Genomic DNA, 19,754 nt, shown 5'->3' with positions numbered 1-19,754 from the left:
GAGTTCGAGCCCCACATCAGGTGTAGAGATTACTTAAAAATAAAGTTAAAAAAGAGAGAGCGAGCAACAGAGAGAGAGAAAGAGAGCTATTGTATCAGGAATTTAGGAAACAATTACTATGATCAGATTCAACTTAATGTCCAAGTTCCCTGGGAGTGGCTAACAGGAAAGGGGCTGAGTGCTCTGGAGCTATCACTTGGTGATTAGTGGTAAGTTTGTGGTCCCACTTCGAGCACAAATCTATGTGTCTGGACTATGCTGCTCTGGGAAGTCTCAGGCCAGGGCAGCTGAAGAGGTTCTGTTCTGATGTAACCGTGGGCAACACTGGCAGGGCCAGGATTCCAGAGCCTCGCAGGCACTTCCTCATTCCAAGAGTGGTGGTTAATAAAGATGTGCTGAGGCTCAGATGAGGGGGTAGGGTGGGCTGAGACCCAGTTGGGCCCTCCTTCCTCCAAAAGGCAGGTGGGGTTGGGGGCTGGGGGGAGACCTGGCCGTGGTGTTCCCTGGGCCTCCAGTTCACACCACAGGGCTTTGAGCAATATGATGCCAACATGTCTGGTGTTTTCAGCTCTCCTGCCCGGTGGCCTCAGGGATAGTGTCCCAGGAGCGGGTGTCTGAGCCTGAAGGGAAGAAAGGACTGCTGTGGAGGAAGGCGAAGATGTTTCGGGGAAACGGCAAACGGAAGCTGAGCGTCTGCTCCAGAAGGTAGGGGGCGTGGCAAGCTCTGTCTCTCCGGAGCTATCGGGGTGATTTGCTAACCCGGGAAGCCTTCACAGGGGTTCCAGAAACGTCTGTGTGGCAGTGAGGGTCTGGAGGTTCATGGGGAAAGGAGGTTCATGGAGGTTCCCCATCAGTCCATCCGCACAGCAGACCCCCAGCCTGACTGTGTGCTTTCTGGGGGTGCCTCTCCAAGGCCAGGGATCCAGTAAATTTTGGAAATAACGGAGTCGAAACACACCCACACACCCATTTAAGTCCTGAGGAGAGAGTGCGTTAGTTATTTACAGCTTGTACTGCTTTTTTATTTATGCGAGCGGTACGTGTCCTTTGCAGAGGAGTTTGTAAAGAGAGGCTAGCGAGGAGGAGATGCTAAAGCACCCTGGTACTGCCTCTGCCCTGGGGGTGCTGCTGGTGTGCAGGGCGCTCTCTTCCAGACTTCTCTCTGTGACGCGTGCACGCGCAGCATGTCCAGACAACAGATGGGACGCACAGGTTTTACTGGCCCCACTCTTTAATCACTGACGGTCTTGCCCCTAGGGATGAAGGGGGAAGGCCACTTTTTCATGAGGCTCCACTCCTCTGTGCCACCAGAGAAGCTGTTGGATCTGGTGTTCCTGTGGCCTCTGGGCCTGCTCAGGGTGACTTCGTGCTGCCTCCGCATCTCCTGTTTTTGAATTTGCACTCTGAGCCCAGAGCCCTAATGCTTTCCTGAATTCCCCCTCCACATCTCAGCCTCCTACTCTCTTCTTCCTGGAACCTGCCTGCCTTCTTCCCTCATTGTTGGTATTTGACCCAAAGCTGAGATATTCTTCAAGAAGCAGTGCAGATTCCTGATTCTTCCCTACAGCTGCTCAGAACCTCCATGGCTAGAGATGATGTGCCGTCTGGACAGGCTTTGAGATGAGGCCTCTGCCTGTTTCAGTTGTCTGCAGGACCGCATGTCCAGAGCTGGTATCACTGAGGGCTTGCTATGTGCTGGGCACTGTGTGACTGTGGTCACCGCCCCCGCCCCCGCTGCCATTTTTCCCCTGAGGATCTTGAGACACAGACAGATCGGGCGGCCTCTCCAAGCACCCTGATGTGAATCAGCAGGTCTTTCATTTTATTTTATTTTTAAAAGATTTTATTTTATTTATTCCAGAGAGAGAGCGCGAGAGCATGAGCATGTACAAGCAGGGGGAAGCAGCAGAGGGAGAGGGAGAAGGAGGCTCCTTGCTGAGCAGCGAGCCCGATAGGAGGCTCCATCCCAGGACCCTGGGATCGTGACCTGAGCCGAAGATAGATGCTTAACCGACTGAGCCACCCACCACCCCTGAATCAGCAAGTCTTACCTCAGAGCCCCTATGGCAGATAGCAGCTTGCTATCCTGCTATCTGTGCTCTGCGCTCCCCAGCCTGCGACAGGCACAAGAGTCACCTGGGTTTTCTTTTGATGCTGAGACACGTTCCTCAGATCTGAGATGGGGCCCGAGACCCTGCATTTCTAACAGGCTCCCAGGTGATGCTCAGGGTGCCGGCCCCTGGGGAACACTCTTGCAGGAGCTGTTCTTTGTGCTACCCCAAACCACATTGCATCCTTCCCAAAAGGAGCCTAGCTGTTCAAAGCTGAGCGAAAGAAGGGTCACTGCCTGTGACAGGGATATCCAGCCCTACCACAAACCCCTGAGCCATGTAGAGTAGGGGAGGGATGGCTCCTCAGATGGAATGGATGCTGGCCAGAGTAGCTGCTCATGGATTCAGGGAGTACAGGGACGTTGGCAGGTGACCTTGTGCCCCGTCAGTATCTCACACATTGGACCGATGTGGAAGAAGCACTAAATTGCATGGAGTGACAGCTGCCAAGCCTGCTTCTGGGCCTCAGTCGTGGTCCAAGGAGATGTGGGGTGAGGGACTAATGTTGAGTGCCTCATTGATTCCTTCCATCTTCCCAAGGCTTCAGTTTAGCTAATACAACAGATTGTCGCCATGCACCTGCTAGGTGCCAGGTGCCACATGTGGAGGCCACAGGGAAAGCATCCCCATACCAAGCTGGTGGCGCCAGGTTGATTCTCTGGGAGGCCTGGAGAGATGTCTGCAACACCTCCTGGACCAAACGCAGCCTGGGTGAGAATCTCGTTATGGTTGGCCATACTTAAAAGTTTTGACTCTTAGTAGCCAAATAAATACCAAGAGATTTCACATAAAAAACTGAATTTCTAGCTTGTCTTGAAGTATTTGGAGCTCTGGAGAGGCTTGTCCTGTCTTCTTGCATGGCGGCAGCTAGCGGGAACTGAGTAGTGGCCGCCCCCACTGAGCGTGCCTGTGCTCTGCACCTTGCTTCGGTCCCCACCTCTTCCTGTTGTGTTACATTTGAGTTTGCAAATCATAGTCTTTTTTTTTTTTTTTAAAGATTTTATTTATTTATTTGACAGAGATCACAAGTAGGCAGAGAGAGAGAGAGAGAGAGGAGGAAGCAGGCTCCCTGCTGAGCAGAGAGCCCGATGCGGGACTCGATCCCAGGACCCTGAGATCATGTCCTGAGCTGAAGGCAGCGGCTTAACCCACTGAGCCACCCAGGTGCCCGCAAATCATAGTCTTAACATCTGGTTTTGTGGGAGCCAAAATACTGCCTCCTCCATCAGCGAGCTTCTAGGCAAGGGCCCACGGGTGGGAAGGTAGGAGAGGGCACAGGGGTAGAAAAAGGAGAAGTCTGAGTCCTGGATGAGGATGAGGCTGTTGAGGTGTTTATGTCTATCAAGCATTTATTGGGCGACCACGAATGAGCCATCATTTGTGCCTTTACCGGCCTGTGACTGTCCTTTGAGTTCTTTCCAGCTTGCTGGAGCTTCCAGCTCCAGTCTTGGCACGTGCAGATCCTGTGCCTCCTCCTGCACAGCTCCCCTCTGGCTGGCCTTCCCTTGTCTCAGCAAAGACAGCACTATCACGGTGGGACCTCTCTGACCCCTGAACCTCCGTGTTCTCCCTCCCACTATCTGGTTTCATTACCTTCCCAGCGTTTTGGCAGAGTTTGTTTTTTTGAGGCACAGAGTTCATGGTAGCTTGCTTCATCAGCACCAACAATGGAGACAGAATGTGCCTCTGCTGCCTTAAGTCTGAGCTCCAGATCTTCCTCTGAAGGGCTTGCCTGATTAGGTCAGGCCCACCTAACATAATCTCTCTGTTGATTAGAAACTTTAATTGCATCAGCAAAAATACCTTTCCCTTTGCCATATTTTGTTAGGAGCAAGTCACACCACACTCGAGAGGATTAGGTAATTCTAGGGTATGTCTGCCAGAAATGGCTTTCCCTGGCTCAGCCAGCTAATGGGTGAGAAGGCCTTCACTTAGGGCTGCAGTCTGAGTTTTCTGACCCGGTGTCTTCCATCATACCACTCATGGTGAGTGGTTGCTAAGACTTCTCCTTTTAATGAAGGATACACCTCTCTGGAGAGGTGTTCAGAAGGGAATGTGATGCTGGGCTTATAAGAAAAGAGTTCCCTTTAATGGCAAATTTCTTACTAAGCCTTCTATCAAACTATCACTGGTTTGATAGCCTTTGGGATGCAAAGGTTTGATAAAGGAGATGACCGATTTTTTTGGACTCACACGAGGTCTCAAACTCAGTTCATTTTCTGGTTGGATGATAGAGCTTCTTGGAGAAGTGCCCTCTCCGTTTCTGTCATATTTTAGTCCTTCTTCAGAAACAGGGGTTTGATGCCCAGTCTGAGGGGCAATATCGGGAAAATGCTGAGAGGTAGTGCCTGGTCTAAAGGAGTTTTGAGTTCACTGTTCAGGAGGCCATTTGCACAACTTATTTTTCCTCCTTAGTATGTTGAAATCCGTCCATTTCTCACATAGTAACTTCTGGCTAGTTTATAACAGACGTTAATAGTAACAGGATTTGTTTACCGTGTACTTATTTTGCAGATAACCAAACAGGAAAACTTTTGATGAAGGGTCTCTCATCTACCCTCCCTCCGTCTTCATGTGTATCTACTCTCCCACCTACATGTGGACCATCCCACTAATTAGTTTTCTATTGTAACAGAGTAACTGCTGCTGTAACAAATTACTAGTTTCGTGTAAATTTTGTTTTGAACACTAGTTTATTATTTTATAGTTCTGTAGATCAGAATTCAGTATTGGTCTCACCTGACAAAATCAGAGTGTCGGCAGGGCTGCATTCCCTCTGGAGGCCCCAGTGGGGAATCCGTTTCCTGCTCATTTGGGTGGTTGGCAGGATTCCGTTCCTGGCCATCAGCTGCGCTTCTGTGTCACAGACCACCACCAAGGGCAGGCTGGGTCCCCTTCACACTTGAGGTCTGCTCCTTCTTGTTTAGTCTCACTTCTCAGACCCTATCTTCTGCCTCTTCTTTCATTTTGAAGGACTCATGGGGTTAGTTTAGGTTTACCTGGATAATCCAGGATCCCTTATCATCTTGGGGACTGTGTCCTTAGTCACATTCACGAAGTCCCTTTTGCCGGGCACGTCACATAGGCACAGCTCTGGGGATTAGCACACAGACACCTTTGAGGGTGGAGGCATTATTCCACGCCATCTACCTGTCCGTCTGTCTCCCCACATGTGTATGATGTATATGCACTTGTACACATCAATTTATCTGTCTCCGCACTCCCATATGTACGGTGTATGCGTGCATCTCTCTGTCATTTATCCATCCGTGTGTTCTCGATAAAGAGGCCTGTTTTCTTACTCACGTTCCCATTTCACTTCAGTTGTCTTCACATTCACCAGAAAATGAAATACTGCAGCAGAGATTCTCTGCAGGCCTTAGCTCTAGCGCATGTGCTGAAACCCGTGTTGCTGAGTATCTGTTGTTTTACTTCTTGTTTTGAGAAACGTTTAAAAATGCAGAACAGTTCAGAAAATATGCAACAGACTCCTGGGTAATGATCCAGAATGAGTAAATATTAACATTTTGTTTTATTTGTTTCTGAGCCTTTAAAAAAATGAAATAAAATATTACTTTATATTTTATATTTGAAGTATATATTTATATTATACATATAGCCTATATATATACACGTATACATAAATGTTAGGTAGTTTTACATATTTGGCACGGATTCAATCTGTGTTTTCATAATTTGCAATTCGGTGTACACACTAATAACATATACAATTGTTTTGAGTCCTTAAAGCACGTGTATAAATATCATACGGAATTAATCATTCTTCAGTTTGACTTTTAAATTCAGTATCATGATTTTGAAGATCGAGGCATGTTGGTCAAATTCATTGATTATAGGTGCCATAGCGGTCTCCTTCCCATGAGTATAACACATTTTATTGTCCATTCCCCTATTTATGGGCATTGAAATTGTCTCCAATTCCTTCCTTTCTTTCTTTCTTTCTTTCTTTCTTTCTTTCTTTCTTTCTTTTTTTTGCTGATTTGCAGTGAATGAATGTATATACATATATGCCTCCTTAGGCTCAATGCAAGAGGTTTTCTCAGTGCTAGACCCGAAAGTGGAATTGCTGGGTTACAAGGTAATCACATCTTCAACTTTACATGTCATTTCTGAATGGCTCTTGGGAGCTGACGGGTCACTTTTTGTTTTCCTCCAGCTGTGAGTGAGAATTCGCCCTGCTCCCGTATTTCTACTAAGGTTTGTTATTAGCATATTTGTATGCTGTGCCCATCCAGAATTTGTAGGTTTCAGTATATGTTCTAGGTTTGTGTATGTGCTTTGCCATTACACACACTGTAGATATTTTCCCAAATCTGTTCTTTTCTCTTTTTAAGCCCATTTCTGTATGTTTTTTACCCACATAATTGCAAATGTGTTATCTCTTCATTCTTTTTTAATATCAGATCTTACTTCTGAGATTGTTTTTTTCTGTCTGAAGCATATTTTTTTTAAGAACTTCTGTAAAAGAAGAAAAATCTCCACTCTCATTAGTCTGAAAATACATTGATTTCTTCCTTGTTGTTGAAAAATGTTTTGCTGGGTATACGACCTTAGGCTGACAGTTACTTTCTCTCCACACATCAAAGCTATTACCACACTGTCATTTGGCTTCTATTTTGTGGTGGAAAATTCGGCTATTAGTGTACTCATCTGTCTTTTGAAGGTCTCTTATCTCTGGCTAGTTTTAAGATATTCTTTTAATCTTTGGTGTTCCATAGTTTTACTTTGATGTGTCCAGGTGTATGTTGCCATTATTTATTCCATTAGGAATCCATGGGGCTTTTATGATTTGTGGATTGATTTCTACCTAGAAAATTCTCAGCCATCATTCTTCAAACATTGTCTGTATCCCATTCTCGGTCTTCTCTTTCTGGAACACTGAAGTAATGTACCTTAGATCTTCTCTTTTATGTGTCTTAATCTCTATTTTCAATAACTTTGTCTTTCTCTGCTAAAATCTAGATACTTTGTTCAGGTCTATCTTTAAAATTTTACTAATTTTCTCAACCTCCTGAGTTATTCTTTTTAAAGCTCTGTTAAAGTATACTGAATTATAGTGTTATGCGTATTTAAAGTATACCATTTAATAGGTTTGGATGTATGTACACACCTGTGAACCAATAACAGCATCAAGGTCATGTGTCAAAAATCCCTCAGATTTCCATGTGTCCTCCCTCCTGCCATCCCCAGGGAGCCTCTCATGTGCTTTCTGTAACTTTAGAGTAGTTCCCTTTTTCTAGAATTTTATAGAAATGGAATCACACAATATATACTCTTTTTTGGGGTGGGGCATTCTGGCTTTTTTTTCACTCAGCATGGTTATTTTGAGGTTCATCATGTTGCATGTATCAATAATTCATTCCCCCCCGCCCTTTTTTTTTTAAGACTTATTTATTTATTTTAGAGAGTATGCGAGTGTGAGGAGGGGCAGAAGGAGAGGGAGGAAGAGTGAAGCCGACTTCCCAGTGAGTGTAGAGCCTAACACCAGGCTCGATCTTACCACCCTGAGATGATGAACTGAGCCAATATTGAGAGTCACATGCTGAACTAACTGAGCCAGCCAGGCGCCCCAGTCATTCATTCCTTTTTGTTGCTCGGTAGTAAGCCATTGGGTGGATATGTCATAATTTGTTTATACATTGACTTGTTGGCAGACATTAATGGTTTGTTTCAGATTGGGGCTGTTGCAAGTAAAAACTACTATAAATATCCATATGCAAGTCTTTGCATGGATATATCCTTTATTTTCTAAAATTCTGAGTTGGTTTTTTTGGTTGCTGTTCAAGTATAATTAACATACAGTGTTATTAGCATCAGGTGTCCATACAGTGATTCAGCCATTCTGTACGTTTCTCGGGGCTCATGACGAGAAGTGCGCTCTCTCCTGCTTCACCTGCTTCACCCATCCCCCACCCAAAATGAACAGACAGAAGAAAAGAGACAAAGGAGCCGACTCTGAAATGTACGGGTATATACTTCAAATTCTCTTGAGCAAATAAGAGTGCAGCGTCCGGACAGTGTAGTGGATGCCAGACTCTTTCCCAGGCGGCAGTATCATCTCACACTCCTACGAGCTCTGCGTGAGGCTCTCGGCCTCTCTGCAGCCTTGCCGAGACTTGGCGTGGCTGTTCTTTTTCCTTCAGGCATCCTCATAGGTGTGTAGTGGTGTCCCGCAGGCTGGAATTTGTACTTCCTTCATGACTCATGGGATGACGCAGCTCTTCATGTGCTTATTTGCCTTTCCTGTATCTGCTTCGGTGAAGTATCGTCTCGACTCTTTTGGCCATTATAAAAATGGGTTGTTTTCTTATTTTGGAGTTTTGAGGATTCCTTATACATTCCGGTTTTTTTTTTTTTTAATGATCCCATTTATTTATTTGACAGACAGATCACAAGTAGGCAGAGAGGCAGGCAGAGAGAGGGGGATAGGAAGCAGGCTCCCCACCCAGCAGAGAGCCCGATGTGGGGCTCAATCCCAGGACTCTGGGATCATGAACTGAGAGGAAAGCAGAGACTTTAACCCACTGAGCCACCCAGGTGCCCCAAAGAACATATATTTTTAATTTTGGTGAAGTCCAGTCATTATTCTTTTCTTTGGATTGTGCTTTTGGTGTCATCACCACAACATCTTTGCCTAACTCGTGGCCACAGAGGTTTCTCTCCTAGGTTTTCTTCTGAAGTTTTATACTCTTAGGTTTAACATTCCAGCCTATGATACATTTTCACCTAATTTTTCTGTATTGAGTGGTATAGATGGAAGTTCCCGTGTTTGTGTGCGGACATATAATTGTGTCTGTGCCCTTTGTCCATGTCTTGGTTTTGATGCAAACACCACACTGTCTTGGTTACATAGCCTGACTTTAAGACTTACTATAAAGCTAAAATATCGAAGACAGAATGGTATTTGCATCAAAGTAGACGAATAGGTCCATGGCACAGAATGGACAGTACAGAAATAGGCCCCTTGTATTTGGTCAGTTGATTTGCCCCGAAGGGTTCAAAGGAGAGTATAGTCTTATCCACGGATGGTGATGGACCTGGGAAATCCCTTCACCAGGAAGCTGAGCAGTTACAGGATCTGCCTCATCCATTTCTTTACTCTCAGGGGATCATTGCTTTCATTACATGATGTCTCCTGTCCTGAAAACCATTGTTTTATATATTTGCCTCGTTTTTTCTTTGGGAGAATAAATGCAGTTACTGTTAAACCGTCTTGTTCAGGAGAAAAAGACCCTGGACAGTGGCAGTGGCTTCTTTTTTTTTTTTTTTTTTTTAATTTATTTATTTGACAGATGGAGATCACAAGTAGGCAGAGAAGCAGGCAGAAAGAGAGGAGGAAGCAGGCTCTCCGCTGAGCAGAGAGCCGAATGTGGGGCTCGATCCCAGGACCCTGGGATCATGATCTGAGCCGAAGGCAGAGGCTTTAACCCACTGAGCCACCCAGGCGCCCCGGCAGTGGCTTCTTAATTGCACCCTCCCCCAGTTACCCTCCTATTACTGATTTATCGAGTGTTAAATTTGATTGTTTATGTATATTGTGCTTTATTTCCAAAAAGTTCCACTTAATTATTTTTCAGATCTGCTTGATCATTTTTATAGTCTCTTGCTCTTTAGTCTTCTTTTCTTTATTGAGTTATGATTGACATACACAAAAGCTCTACAAGTTTAATATATACATCTTGATGAGTTTGAAGATATGAAAACATCCATGAAACCATCCTCACATATGATGTCCTAAACTTACCTTAATTTCTAGAAGCTTCTTCCTTTTTTTAAAAACAGAAAATTGACAGAAGATCTACCCTCTTGAATTTGTAAGTACACAATACTGCATTGTTAACTATGTGCACTATGGTGTCCAGTAGTTCTCTAGGATTCATTCATTTTGCACAAGTGAAACTTTGTACCCTTTGATCAACACCTCCCGATTCCCCCTTCCTCTGGTCCCTGGCAACCACCATTCTCCTTTCTGTTTTTATGAGTTTGACTGTGTCAGATCTCTGCTATCACTGGGGTCATGTAGTCTTTGTTTTTCTGTAGCTGGCTTATTCTGTTCCAAAGTTATCTATGTTGCAGCAAATGGCAAGATTTCCTTTTTTTTTTTTTTTTTTAAAGGCTTAGTAATATTCTGTTGTATATATACCGTATCTTCTTTATCCATCCATTCATTGATTGATGGACATTTGGGTTGATTCCATATCTTGGCTATTGTAAACAATGCTGCATTGAATATGGGTGTGCAGTTATCTCTTTGATATCCTAATTTCAGTTTGTTAGGGTATATACCCAAGAGTGTGATTGCTGGATCATAAGGTAGTTCAATTTTTAATTTTTTGAGGAACCTCCATACTGTTTTCCATAGAGGAAATACTAATAGAGGGCATACTAATGTACATTCCCACCAACACATGACAAGGATTCCTTTTTCACCACATTCTTGTCAATACTATTATCTTTTATTTTTATTTTTTGATAATAGCCATCCTCACAGGTGTGAGGTGATCTTTCACTGTGGTTTTTTTGTGCGTTTCCCTGATGATCAGTGATGTCAAGTACCTTTTCATGTGTCTGTTAGCCATTTCTATGACTTCTATGGAGGAAGTTCTACTCAGGTCTTTTCCCCATTTTTTTAAAGTTGGTTTTTTTGTTTGTTTCTTCCCTACCTGCCCCCCCCCCCCCCCCCCCCCCCCCCCGCTGTTTAGTTACATGAGTTCCTCAGATACTTTGGGCATTAACCTCTTATCAGATAAATGATTTGCAGGTATTTTCTCTCAGTCTGTGGGCTGACTTTTCATTTTGTTGATGGTTTCCTTCACCATGCAGAAGCTTTTTGGTTTGATGTGGTCCCAGCTGTTTATTTTTGCTTTTGTTGCCTTTGGTGTCATATTCAAGAAATCACCGCCAAGGCCAATACTGAGAAGCTTTCCCCCTGTGTTTTCTTTTAAGAGTTTTACAGTTTCATATCTTATGTTTAAGTCTTTAAACGATTTTGATTTGATTTTTGTGTGTAGTATAAAATAAGGGTCCAGTTTCATTGCTTTGCATGTGAATATCCAGTTTTCTCAATGTTTTCTCATTGTGTATTCTTGTTTCTCTTGTTGAAAATCAGTTTATAGTAAATGAGTGGGTTTATTTCTGGCTTCTGTTGCTCTCTTTTCTGTCCCATTAGTTGATACGTCTGTTTTTATGCCAGTACCATAATATTTTTATTACTATAGTATTGAAATATATTTTAAAATCAGTAAATATAATACGGTCTGCTCTGTTGCTCTTGCTCAGGATTGCCTTGGTTTATTGGAGTTTCTTGTGGTTGCGTATGAATTTTGGGATTGTTTTTCAGAGTTTCTGTGATCTTTACTCTTATTCTCAACGTTTTCTAAAAACACACTTACATCTGATAATACCAACATAGGGAGTCATGGCACATCTGACTCTGTTTTATGTATCATTAGCTCTCACTTTGTAGTAACTCATTTCCTTGTTTGTTTTCGGATTTTTGATGGTGAGCTGAGATTTTTGGACTTTGAGACTTAGGGTGGAGGTGGGTTTCTCCAGTAATGATTTGTTTTGCTTCTACTAGGTGCCTGAGCGCATGCACTGGGCACTACTTTAAATAAAATTGTTACTTTTTGGCTTTTTCATGTTATGTGCAGTGTGAATTCAGATTACAAACCTATGAGAAGATTGTCTTATTGTTATAAAATTAACAGAAGAGACTTTTGCCCTCTTTACTTAGTGATAAGATTGGAGTTTTTCAGGGTTCCCTGGGAAGGCGGTGAGGGTCGGGTATAGTATTTCTAATTCACCTATCTATTGAGGGTCCCTCTGAGGTCTTAGCTTTTGCAGGATTAGAGGTTGGGTCTTTCACTTGATTTGGACCTAGGTTGGATTCTGGGTTTGAATCCTGCTCCTCGCACCCCACCAGACCATAGAAGTGGAAGATCAAGCTCACTTGATGTGGGAAATCCTCTCAAAATGAAAACCCTCTTACCTTTTCAGGTTTCAGTTTTCATTTGGTTTTTGATGTTAAATATATTTCACTTTCTAATCAGAACATCAATAGATTTATGTAGAAGTATTGAACATTTTTATGTTTTAATCTGCGTTTTTATTTGTTTTTAATATAGGAGTATAGTGGTAGACAACCAGAGTAACTGGTCAGCTGTACTGTTGGAAGTGGACTTCTTTACATCATCAAGAAGGTGTATATTTAGTTGTATTCAAGTGGAGCTGCCTTTTCCTTTATGATTATTACTTTTTGGTCTTGTCTAAGAGATCTTTCATCATTCCTAGTCTCCCAGTGTCAAAAACACAAAAATGTATTCCCTTATGTTCTGTGGATATTAATGTAAGGAAGGATTTAGTTTTACCTTTGTCCATATGGAAAACTATGGGCTGTGAGTCAGATTTGACTTTTGACCTGTTTTATATACCCTTGTGAGCTAGACAGGTTGTGACATTTTTAAAAGCGCATGCGCACGCGCACACACACACACACGTGTGTGTGTGTGTGTATAAATAAAAGAATATGGGGTAGAGATGGTGTGTGGCCTGAAAAATATTTATTTCTGGACCTTTATACAGAGAACTTGCAGAGCTCTGGATTAATTTACCTTTTTTTCTTTCTTATTTGCTGTATTTTACCTTCCCATTTATACCTGGAGTTTATTTCTGGGCCCTCCACTTGATTTTATTTGTCTTTTCATTTGTTGCCAACTCTAAATACCACACTGTAATGAAAATGGCTGTTTTCATTAGTGAAAGTACATGAGCTAAAGGAGAGGGATTAGAAAATGCAGGATCCATTTTTAGAGGGGAAATGGAAAAACGTAGAAAATTCATACTTGGATGCCTAATTGCCCTGACATAAACTAGAGGCAGAGAGATTCAGAGCGCCCACAGACTACGGCTCTGCTGTGCCCAGAGCAAGCGCTGGACCATTGAATTGGATTTTATTGATGAATTTGTAACTGCGCAGCGTGCTGTACGAAGCGTGCGACGCTTGTTCGGGGGACGCTTCTGACAAACGGAACAATGGGTTGTGAGGTCCCGAGTGGGCCAGAATGAGTGAGGAAGAGGTTGGGGGTCACATGGAGAAGTGCGCGCTGGAAACCCTAAAGTATATGTTTGTCATTGAAAGTGGGGGAGAGAGAGAAAACCGGGCCCTGAGAATAAAATCTTTCCCTCTAGAGTGGATGTTTGTCTGTCTGAGGTACGTGTCCGCTCACTTCAGTCGTGACTCAAGTGATGATGCGCTTGTCCTTCTGTAGCGGGCTTATTCTATCCGGAGTTCATCTGTGTGCAGCAAATGGCAAGATTTCCTTTTCTTTTCCTTTTTTTTTTTTTTAAATTTTTTTAATTTTTTTAAAAGGCTGAGCAGTATTCTGTTGTATATGTACTGTATCTTCTGTATCCTCTGCAGTTGCTGCTAATGTCACGTCATGACACAGTTTACCTGTTCAGGGAAGTAGCGCTCTCAGAGGCGACAGCGCAGTCTCTGAGGTGAGGTGGAGATACGCGTAAGAGATATGGTGGTGGCCGCCACACCTGGCTGAGACGTTTGTCACATTCACCAAGGCGCCAGAGGCTTTGGCCACAGTCCTGCATCCTGCTTAGCGGCATGCAGAAGGTCTGCAGGCCTCCACTCTGCTTCCTTTTGCTTTTTTATTTCCTGTAGGATCCAATGGGAGGAATGGTATGACAGCACACGTTCTTTTCCCCCCACAGCGAGCATGTGTGAAGGGACCTCACTCTCTCCTTGGATCCACCTTCCTTCCCGCAGACTTGGCTGATGAAAGGAGCAGGGAAAGTGTGTGGGGTGGGGAGGAGCGGCTGGAGGAGGCAGGGTGGCCGGTGGCTTCTGTCGGCCTCAAGATACAGGACAAAAACTTCACTCTGCCTCCTTTTGAGAGCTTCTCACTGAACTCTAGTTAAAACCAGTGTCTCCTGAGTTCTTGACCGTGGCCAGCCAGTCACTGGTGTCTGCTGGAGCTGATGTGGGGTAAGAAGGCTATTTTTCTGATCAGTTTTTCATGAGGCCTATCAACAAAACGATTGTGCTGGTCTTACGTAAGTGTCAGCAATGCAGGCTCTTAAAGCAAGAGCTCTGGAGAGAGACCGAGAGCACAGGGGGTACTCCGAGTGTAGGAGTTACATTTAAAATCTGGACTGTAAGTGGCAGTTTATTAAAGATCCTGGGAGCCACTCTGTAGATCAGCTCACAGTTCAGTAGACACAAACACAGAAACCTAGGTGGACGGGAACGGTAACCTCCGGTAAAACCACAGTGAGAGGAAGAATGGCTCTGTAGGACTACGTCCCGCACAAAAGCGACACCATGTATTTATAAGGATCCTTGCATATTTAAGGATGTTGTCGACATATTTGAGCGAGAGTCTCTGGGGAAGATAGGCCAAAGGACTCAGAGGAGAGTACACACTTGAATCATGTGTCTGGGGTCAGGCTCCCCAGAAGCAGAGCCTGAGATGGGCATTCCCGGGCAGGCGACCTGAGAGGGCGGGCTCTCGGGAGCGAAAAAAACACACGGGGGTTTGGCTGTCCTACCTGATCCTGTGGGAAGGTCTGGAGTATGAGGTGCACCAGACATTGTCCTGCTCAGAGAGAAAGGGGCTGAGCTGTCACCTTCTGCAGCTGTTGGTCAGGGGCTAAGGGCCCTTCCTGGGGTGAGTGCACGCTTCCCCAGGCCTCTTCAGGCAAGATGGCTCCAATCAGCCAAGGGCAGTCCTCTTGAGAAGGGGGTAGATGTGAATCACTAGCAGCTAACCCTTGAGCCTCTGGGATATAACGTGTAGCCGGGTGAAGGCTGTTGAGAGGGGTCTTCATGACATCTGCCAAAGTACCGGAGGCCTTGTTTGTCTCGTGGTGGTGACAAGCTAGCCTCCTCTGCCACACCTGTGTGTTCCTGCCCAGAGGAAGGGGTGGTGTATAGGATGCTCTGAGAGAACCCAGGAGAGGGAGCAACAGGCCCTGCCCATGACTCAACAGAATGCTGCTTTGAAGCTAGGTTAGGATCCTCTAGGGCTCCCTCAAGGGCTAAAGGGCCCAGATTCCACCTTCCTGAGACCTGAGTTCAGGGGCCGGGGCTCTCCCGCAGTCTCCTGGTGGTTTTCATTGAGCAGAGTCCCTCACTAGGCCATTTTCCAAAAGCAAAACCTCCCAGCAGTTCAAACTGTGCCATTCTTAACACCTGCAAGCTTGTGGCAGTCACCCACTGACTCGGAGTAAAGGTGACCTGGCAGCACATAGAGAGGAATTCTCCCTGTAACCCCCACCCCCTACCCTCCTTCCTCCCTCTGTCTCTACACTTCCAAATCACTCTCCGCCCAGGCCCAGCAGGAGCCCTGACTGGTTCTGGGGCTTGTGATTAGCTCCCTACCCAGGCGCAGATAACTCTTTCAGGAACCTGTGGACTTGACAAGCAGGGACGACTGCTTCAAAGAATAAGGCAGGCACCCCTGGGGAATGACAGCTCCTGCCCAAGGCCAGGGAGGCAGCTGGGTCATGTGACTGGAGCCTCTCCGGAACACCGACTCCAGAAAAGATGAACAAAAAATCACTTTCTCATTGTTTTGATGCTGTAAAAACCAGCACCTAAGAGAATACAGCATCCTGCAGATCTTATTTAAAATTCTGTGAGCAGCCCTGGTGATTAGGGGACTGCAGCTAGAGGCTGGCGGTGGCTCAGACAAATGAGAAAGGAAAATGGCCGAGCAGGTGGCCTCACCTTCCCCCACAGGCTGAAGAGTGTCTGGGAGTAGAACTCGTGTAAGCTGAGGCTTGGAAAAGAAAGGGCGTCCTGGTGGCTTCATGGGGCATAGAGAAGCAGCGCGAAGGTCTCTTCCAAGAGCTGATGGTGGCCTGTCACAAACCAGTACAGAGCGCTGGACCCAGGGTCCTAGCTCCAGTTGGTGAAGGGGCCTTAAGTGTTTCAGGGCTCACAGGCCCTGCTCTGCGGCGGCCCTGGAGCAGCGTGTGGGTCTGTTTCTGGTTATATGTCTGGTTGCACATCCTAATACATGCATAATTGCTTACTTAAATTATACACACGTTCTACTCTACTGATGTGTTATGTATATTATAAAGGGCATACAGCAATAGATTCAAGAAGGTCTGGAAGAAAACAAATATAAATATAAATATAAGCTCCAGTATTTTCTTTCTCAACTTCGCCGCGCTGTCCCACCGGGATGGGAGTACATTTCAGAGATTAGATCAAGTGGTCTGATCTGGAAGTTCCTCTCCAGATGGAAAGTGTACAATGCCCATTTTTTCAAAGGCCCTCTAAGCCTGCAGTGTCCAGTACAGTAGTCAACGGGCACATGTGGCTATTTAAATTCATTAAAATGAAATAAAGTAAAACTCACTTCCTCTGCATTTCAAACACTGCATTTCAAATGCTCCACAGCCGCACGTGGTCAGTGCAGATCATAGAACATTCCTGTCATTGTCGGAAGTTGTACAGAGCCGCGTGTTTGTATGTAGTCAGGACCATATGGCTCAGGATTTCATTACAGCCACTGGCCTTTAGTAAGCACGCGCTCTGCACAAGGCGGCTCGGAAAGCCCTTCCTGTGCAGCGTCTCATGTCGTCCCTCCAGCGGCCTCTCGAGTTAGGTCCTGCTCTTGTCTCCCTGTCCTAGAGGGGAAAGGAGGGTGGAAAGGATAGGGGTTTCTAGGCTGACCTGAGGGTTTATTGTCCGAGTGTTGCCTTTGTGAATGCTTGTGTGTATGGGCTTCTGGGCACATGTGCTCAGGGAAGGCTATACAGCACATGTGCTTCTCTGTCCCACAGGTACAAAGGCAGTTTTTTACAGAGCCGCGTTCAGCTGAGAGGGAGTGGACTGCGCAGGCCACCCAGGGTGCTGAGAAGAGGCCGCCACCCCTCCCCACTCGAGGGGCTGGACCCACGTGGGACCTGCAGGCAGCCTTCTTCAGAAATGGCAGGTAATGTTCTCTTTGGAGGTGAATCCAAACTGGGCACACCAGAGGGCCGGGCTCCTTGCAGAGGCTGGGTGTGCAGGACGGGTGGGAGCCGGCTGTTCTGGCTCCAGGAGCCTGAAGGTATGCTGGCAAAGGTGGGACATCTGTGGGACAGTCAGTGTGACCCCAAACTGGGGGCGGGGGGGCATACTGGGCAAGAATATGGAGAAGTCAGGGTATGTCCTTCAGTCCTGGCCACATGTGCTGGGCCCGGTGCTGGGTACAGATCTCCTCCAGGACCTCAGGAACGTGAGTCAGAACTCTAGGTGCCTCCATGTTCCCCTGTCTTTAAAAAGGAAGTTCACTTGATTCTTTCCACAGGGCCATTTCGAGGCTGCAGTGGGTCAGTGGGGGGCTTGAGAGTCAGTGTTGGAATAGGAAGAGGAGCAGCCAGCGCGTGTGGGAGCTGCAGGGAACATTGCTTACATGGAAGGCGTCAGAGGTGCATGTTTTGTCATGCTCAGAAATAAATCAAGGATGAACTAATGCAGAGCGCTTCCTGGAAAAAGGACTATTTTCAGCTGTAATCACTGGGCAACCAGGGCAAATCACTGCACTTCTCCGGACCTTTGTTCTCCGCTCCGGTTCTCCTCCGCCCCAGCAGCCATGGGCCCAGCTTTAGCCTGGGGTGGGGGGGATAGAGAGCTTCTGTGGAAAGGCTACAGGGTCCCATCTGGCCAGCTGTGACTGAATTACCATCCTTTTGTGGCTGATTATTGTCTGTTTGGCTCCAGGGCTGACCCTGGGCTGTGTCTGATGGCTGAGGTTTGGGTCCCTGGGGACAGTTGGCTGGGGCACCTCCCCCTCCAACTTTGTGTAGCTCCAGTGCCCCCTGCCGGCAGATGGCTCTTCCTCGCTCCCCCTCCCCACCATCCCCCAAACCCTCTCCCGTAGGCAAGGACAGGGGTTTGTCTTTTGTTTCTCAGTGAGAATTTAAATCAAGGTAAGTATTTGCTCTGGAGGTTGGCCAGGAAGAGCATCGGACAACGGAGGTTTAGACGGTGGGGGGAGCGGGGGGAGCGCGAAGGCCCCGCAGAGCCCCGCTGGTCCTTCCTTCGCTTCCGGGCCACATTCTCAACTTCAGGACTACTCTTCTCAGATGGGTACAGCCGAGGGAACTGCCCAAGGGCTTGCTTGGGTGACCCCCGCCCCCTCCAACAGAACCCACTGGCACGCTGCCGCTTGTCCCAAGTGGCAGAACCTTCCCAGCAGCTCTCTTCCCAGCGCCTCAAAGGGGGCTAAGTCAGGCTGCTGCTGGAAGCTCGCGGCAGCTGCCATGTGTGTATTCTGAAGGCTGTGCTGTGCACTGAGGAGGAGAGAGATGATCCTCTGGGCTGCAGGGAGAAGCCTGATGGGCTGGTGGACCTGCTCGTCCCCCTTCGCTCAGCCACATGGGGGATAACACGGCAGGTCATTTAGCTGCCAGTGTGCGTGTCGGGCGCGCGGCTGTATGCAGTAGGCGCCGTGCGACTCCACAGCAGATGATGGATGCTGATTATGGCGATCTGCTGAGCACGATAAGCACACCTGCATAAAGACAGGCGGGTGCCGCGTGCCAAACGAGTGTGGGGCACACGGCATAGACGTGTTTCTGTTGTTGGCAGAGGATGAGGTCAGTGTTGAGGGAGGGACCGAAAGGGGGGGTTTTCTCGAGAGACATAGGGCTTCATCTATAAATGCAGATGTAGGGAGAACAGAACAGAGGCTTGCTGGATGGGGAGTGGTGAGTAGGGGCTCAGGGGCAAGAATGCAGACTCTGGATAGGGCGGCTGGAGCCCAGATGTGCCAGTGCGCCGGGGCCGGTGGGACAGGGGACAGCCATTGAAGCCGGTGCCCCACCTGGCTACCACCTGTACTAGTTCCTACAGCTGTGGGAGAAATTGCTACCAACTCGGTGGTTTAAAACAACAAAAATTAGTTTTCTCACAGTTACGGAGGCCAGTTGTCTCACACTCTCTCCAGAGGCTTTAGGGAAGGAGCCTTCCAGCCACTTCCAGCTTTTGGCAGCTCCGGCTGTCCCCTGGCTCATGGCTGCATTTCTCCAGCGTCTGCCTCCTTCTGCACGTGGACTTCTCTGTGTATTTCTGTGGATCAAATTTCCTCCTCCTTTTTCCTTGTAAGTATACTTGTCATCGGACTTAGGGCTGATCCCAAATCCAGGCTGCTCTCACTTCCAGTCTCAATGTAATGACACCTGTGAAGACTCTTTGTCCAAGTAAGGCCACAGCCACAGGTGATGCAAACTGGGACTTGGACATACCATTTTGGGGTCACAGTTCAATCACTGTACCACTCTTACGATTTCCCCCCACTGCGAACCAACAGAAGTGACCTAAAAACACGTTTCCAAGTGAGAATAGCCACAGCACACGTGGACATTCAGGGTTTGATGAGGCACGTTGTGCTCTTACTGAGTATACGCAGTTTGGGTAGGAAAGTTCTGTTCGAACCAAACCAATACACAGCCATTAAGAATCACCCGGCCCACCACCAGCAGGACATGTTCCAGATTTGGGGGAAGAGTTTTAAGAGTAGCTTCAGCACCAGGACCGTTGTGTTGGGGTAGAGAACCCATTAGCTTCTCTTTAGGGAGAAGCCCAGGGACAGACGGGGTAGGGCGCAG

The 19,754-nt window shown here is 46.6% G+C and overlaps 1 protein-coding gene across 10 annotated transcripts in view; it reads left to right on the top strand.

Moving 5' to 3' along the window:
* Positions 1-19,754, top strand: part of ZNF831 (zinc finger protein 831) — a 93,510-nt gene that overhangs the window by 27,790 nt on the left and 45,966 nt on the right. For all 10 annotated transcript variants that reach the window (XR_004287385.1, XR_004287384.1, XR_004287383.1 and 7 more), the window contains 2 exons: positions 569-705; positions 16,944-17,095. Coding sequence is in view for 5 of the 10 variants with exons in the window: in XM_032350188.1 (XP_032206079.1) it covers positions 569-705; positions 16,944-17,095 (289 nt within the window). In the remaining 5 variants the exon portion in view is untranslated. The remainder of the gene's footprint in view (positions 1-568; positions 706-16,943; positions 17,096-19,754) is intronic.

This window comes from Mustela erminea, chromosome 7, assembly GCF_009829155.1.
Source record: "Mustela erminea isolate mMusErm1 chromosome 7, mMusErm1.Pri, whole genome shotgun sequence".
NCBI lineage: Eukaryota > Metazoa > Chordata > Mammalia > Carnivora > Mustelidae > Mustela > Mustela erminea.
This window is presented reverse-complemented; position numbering and strand designations above follow the sequence as displayed.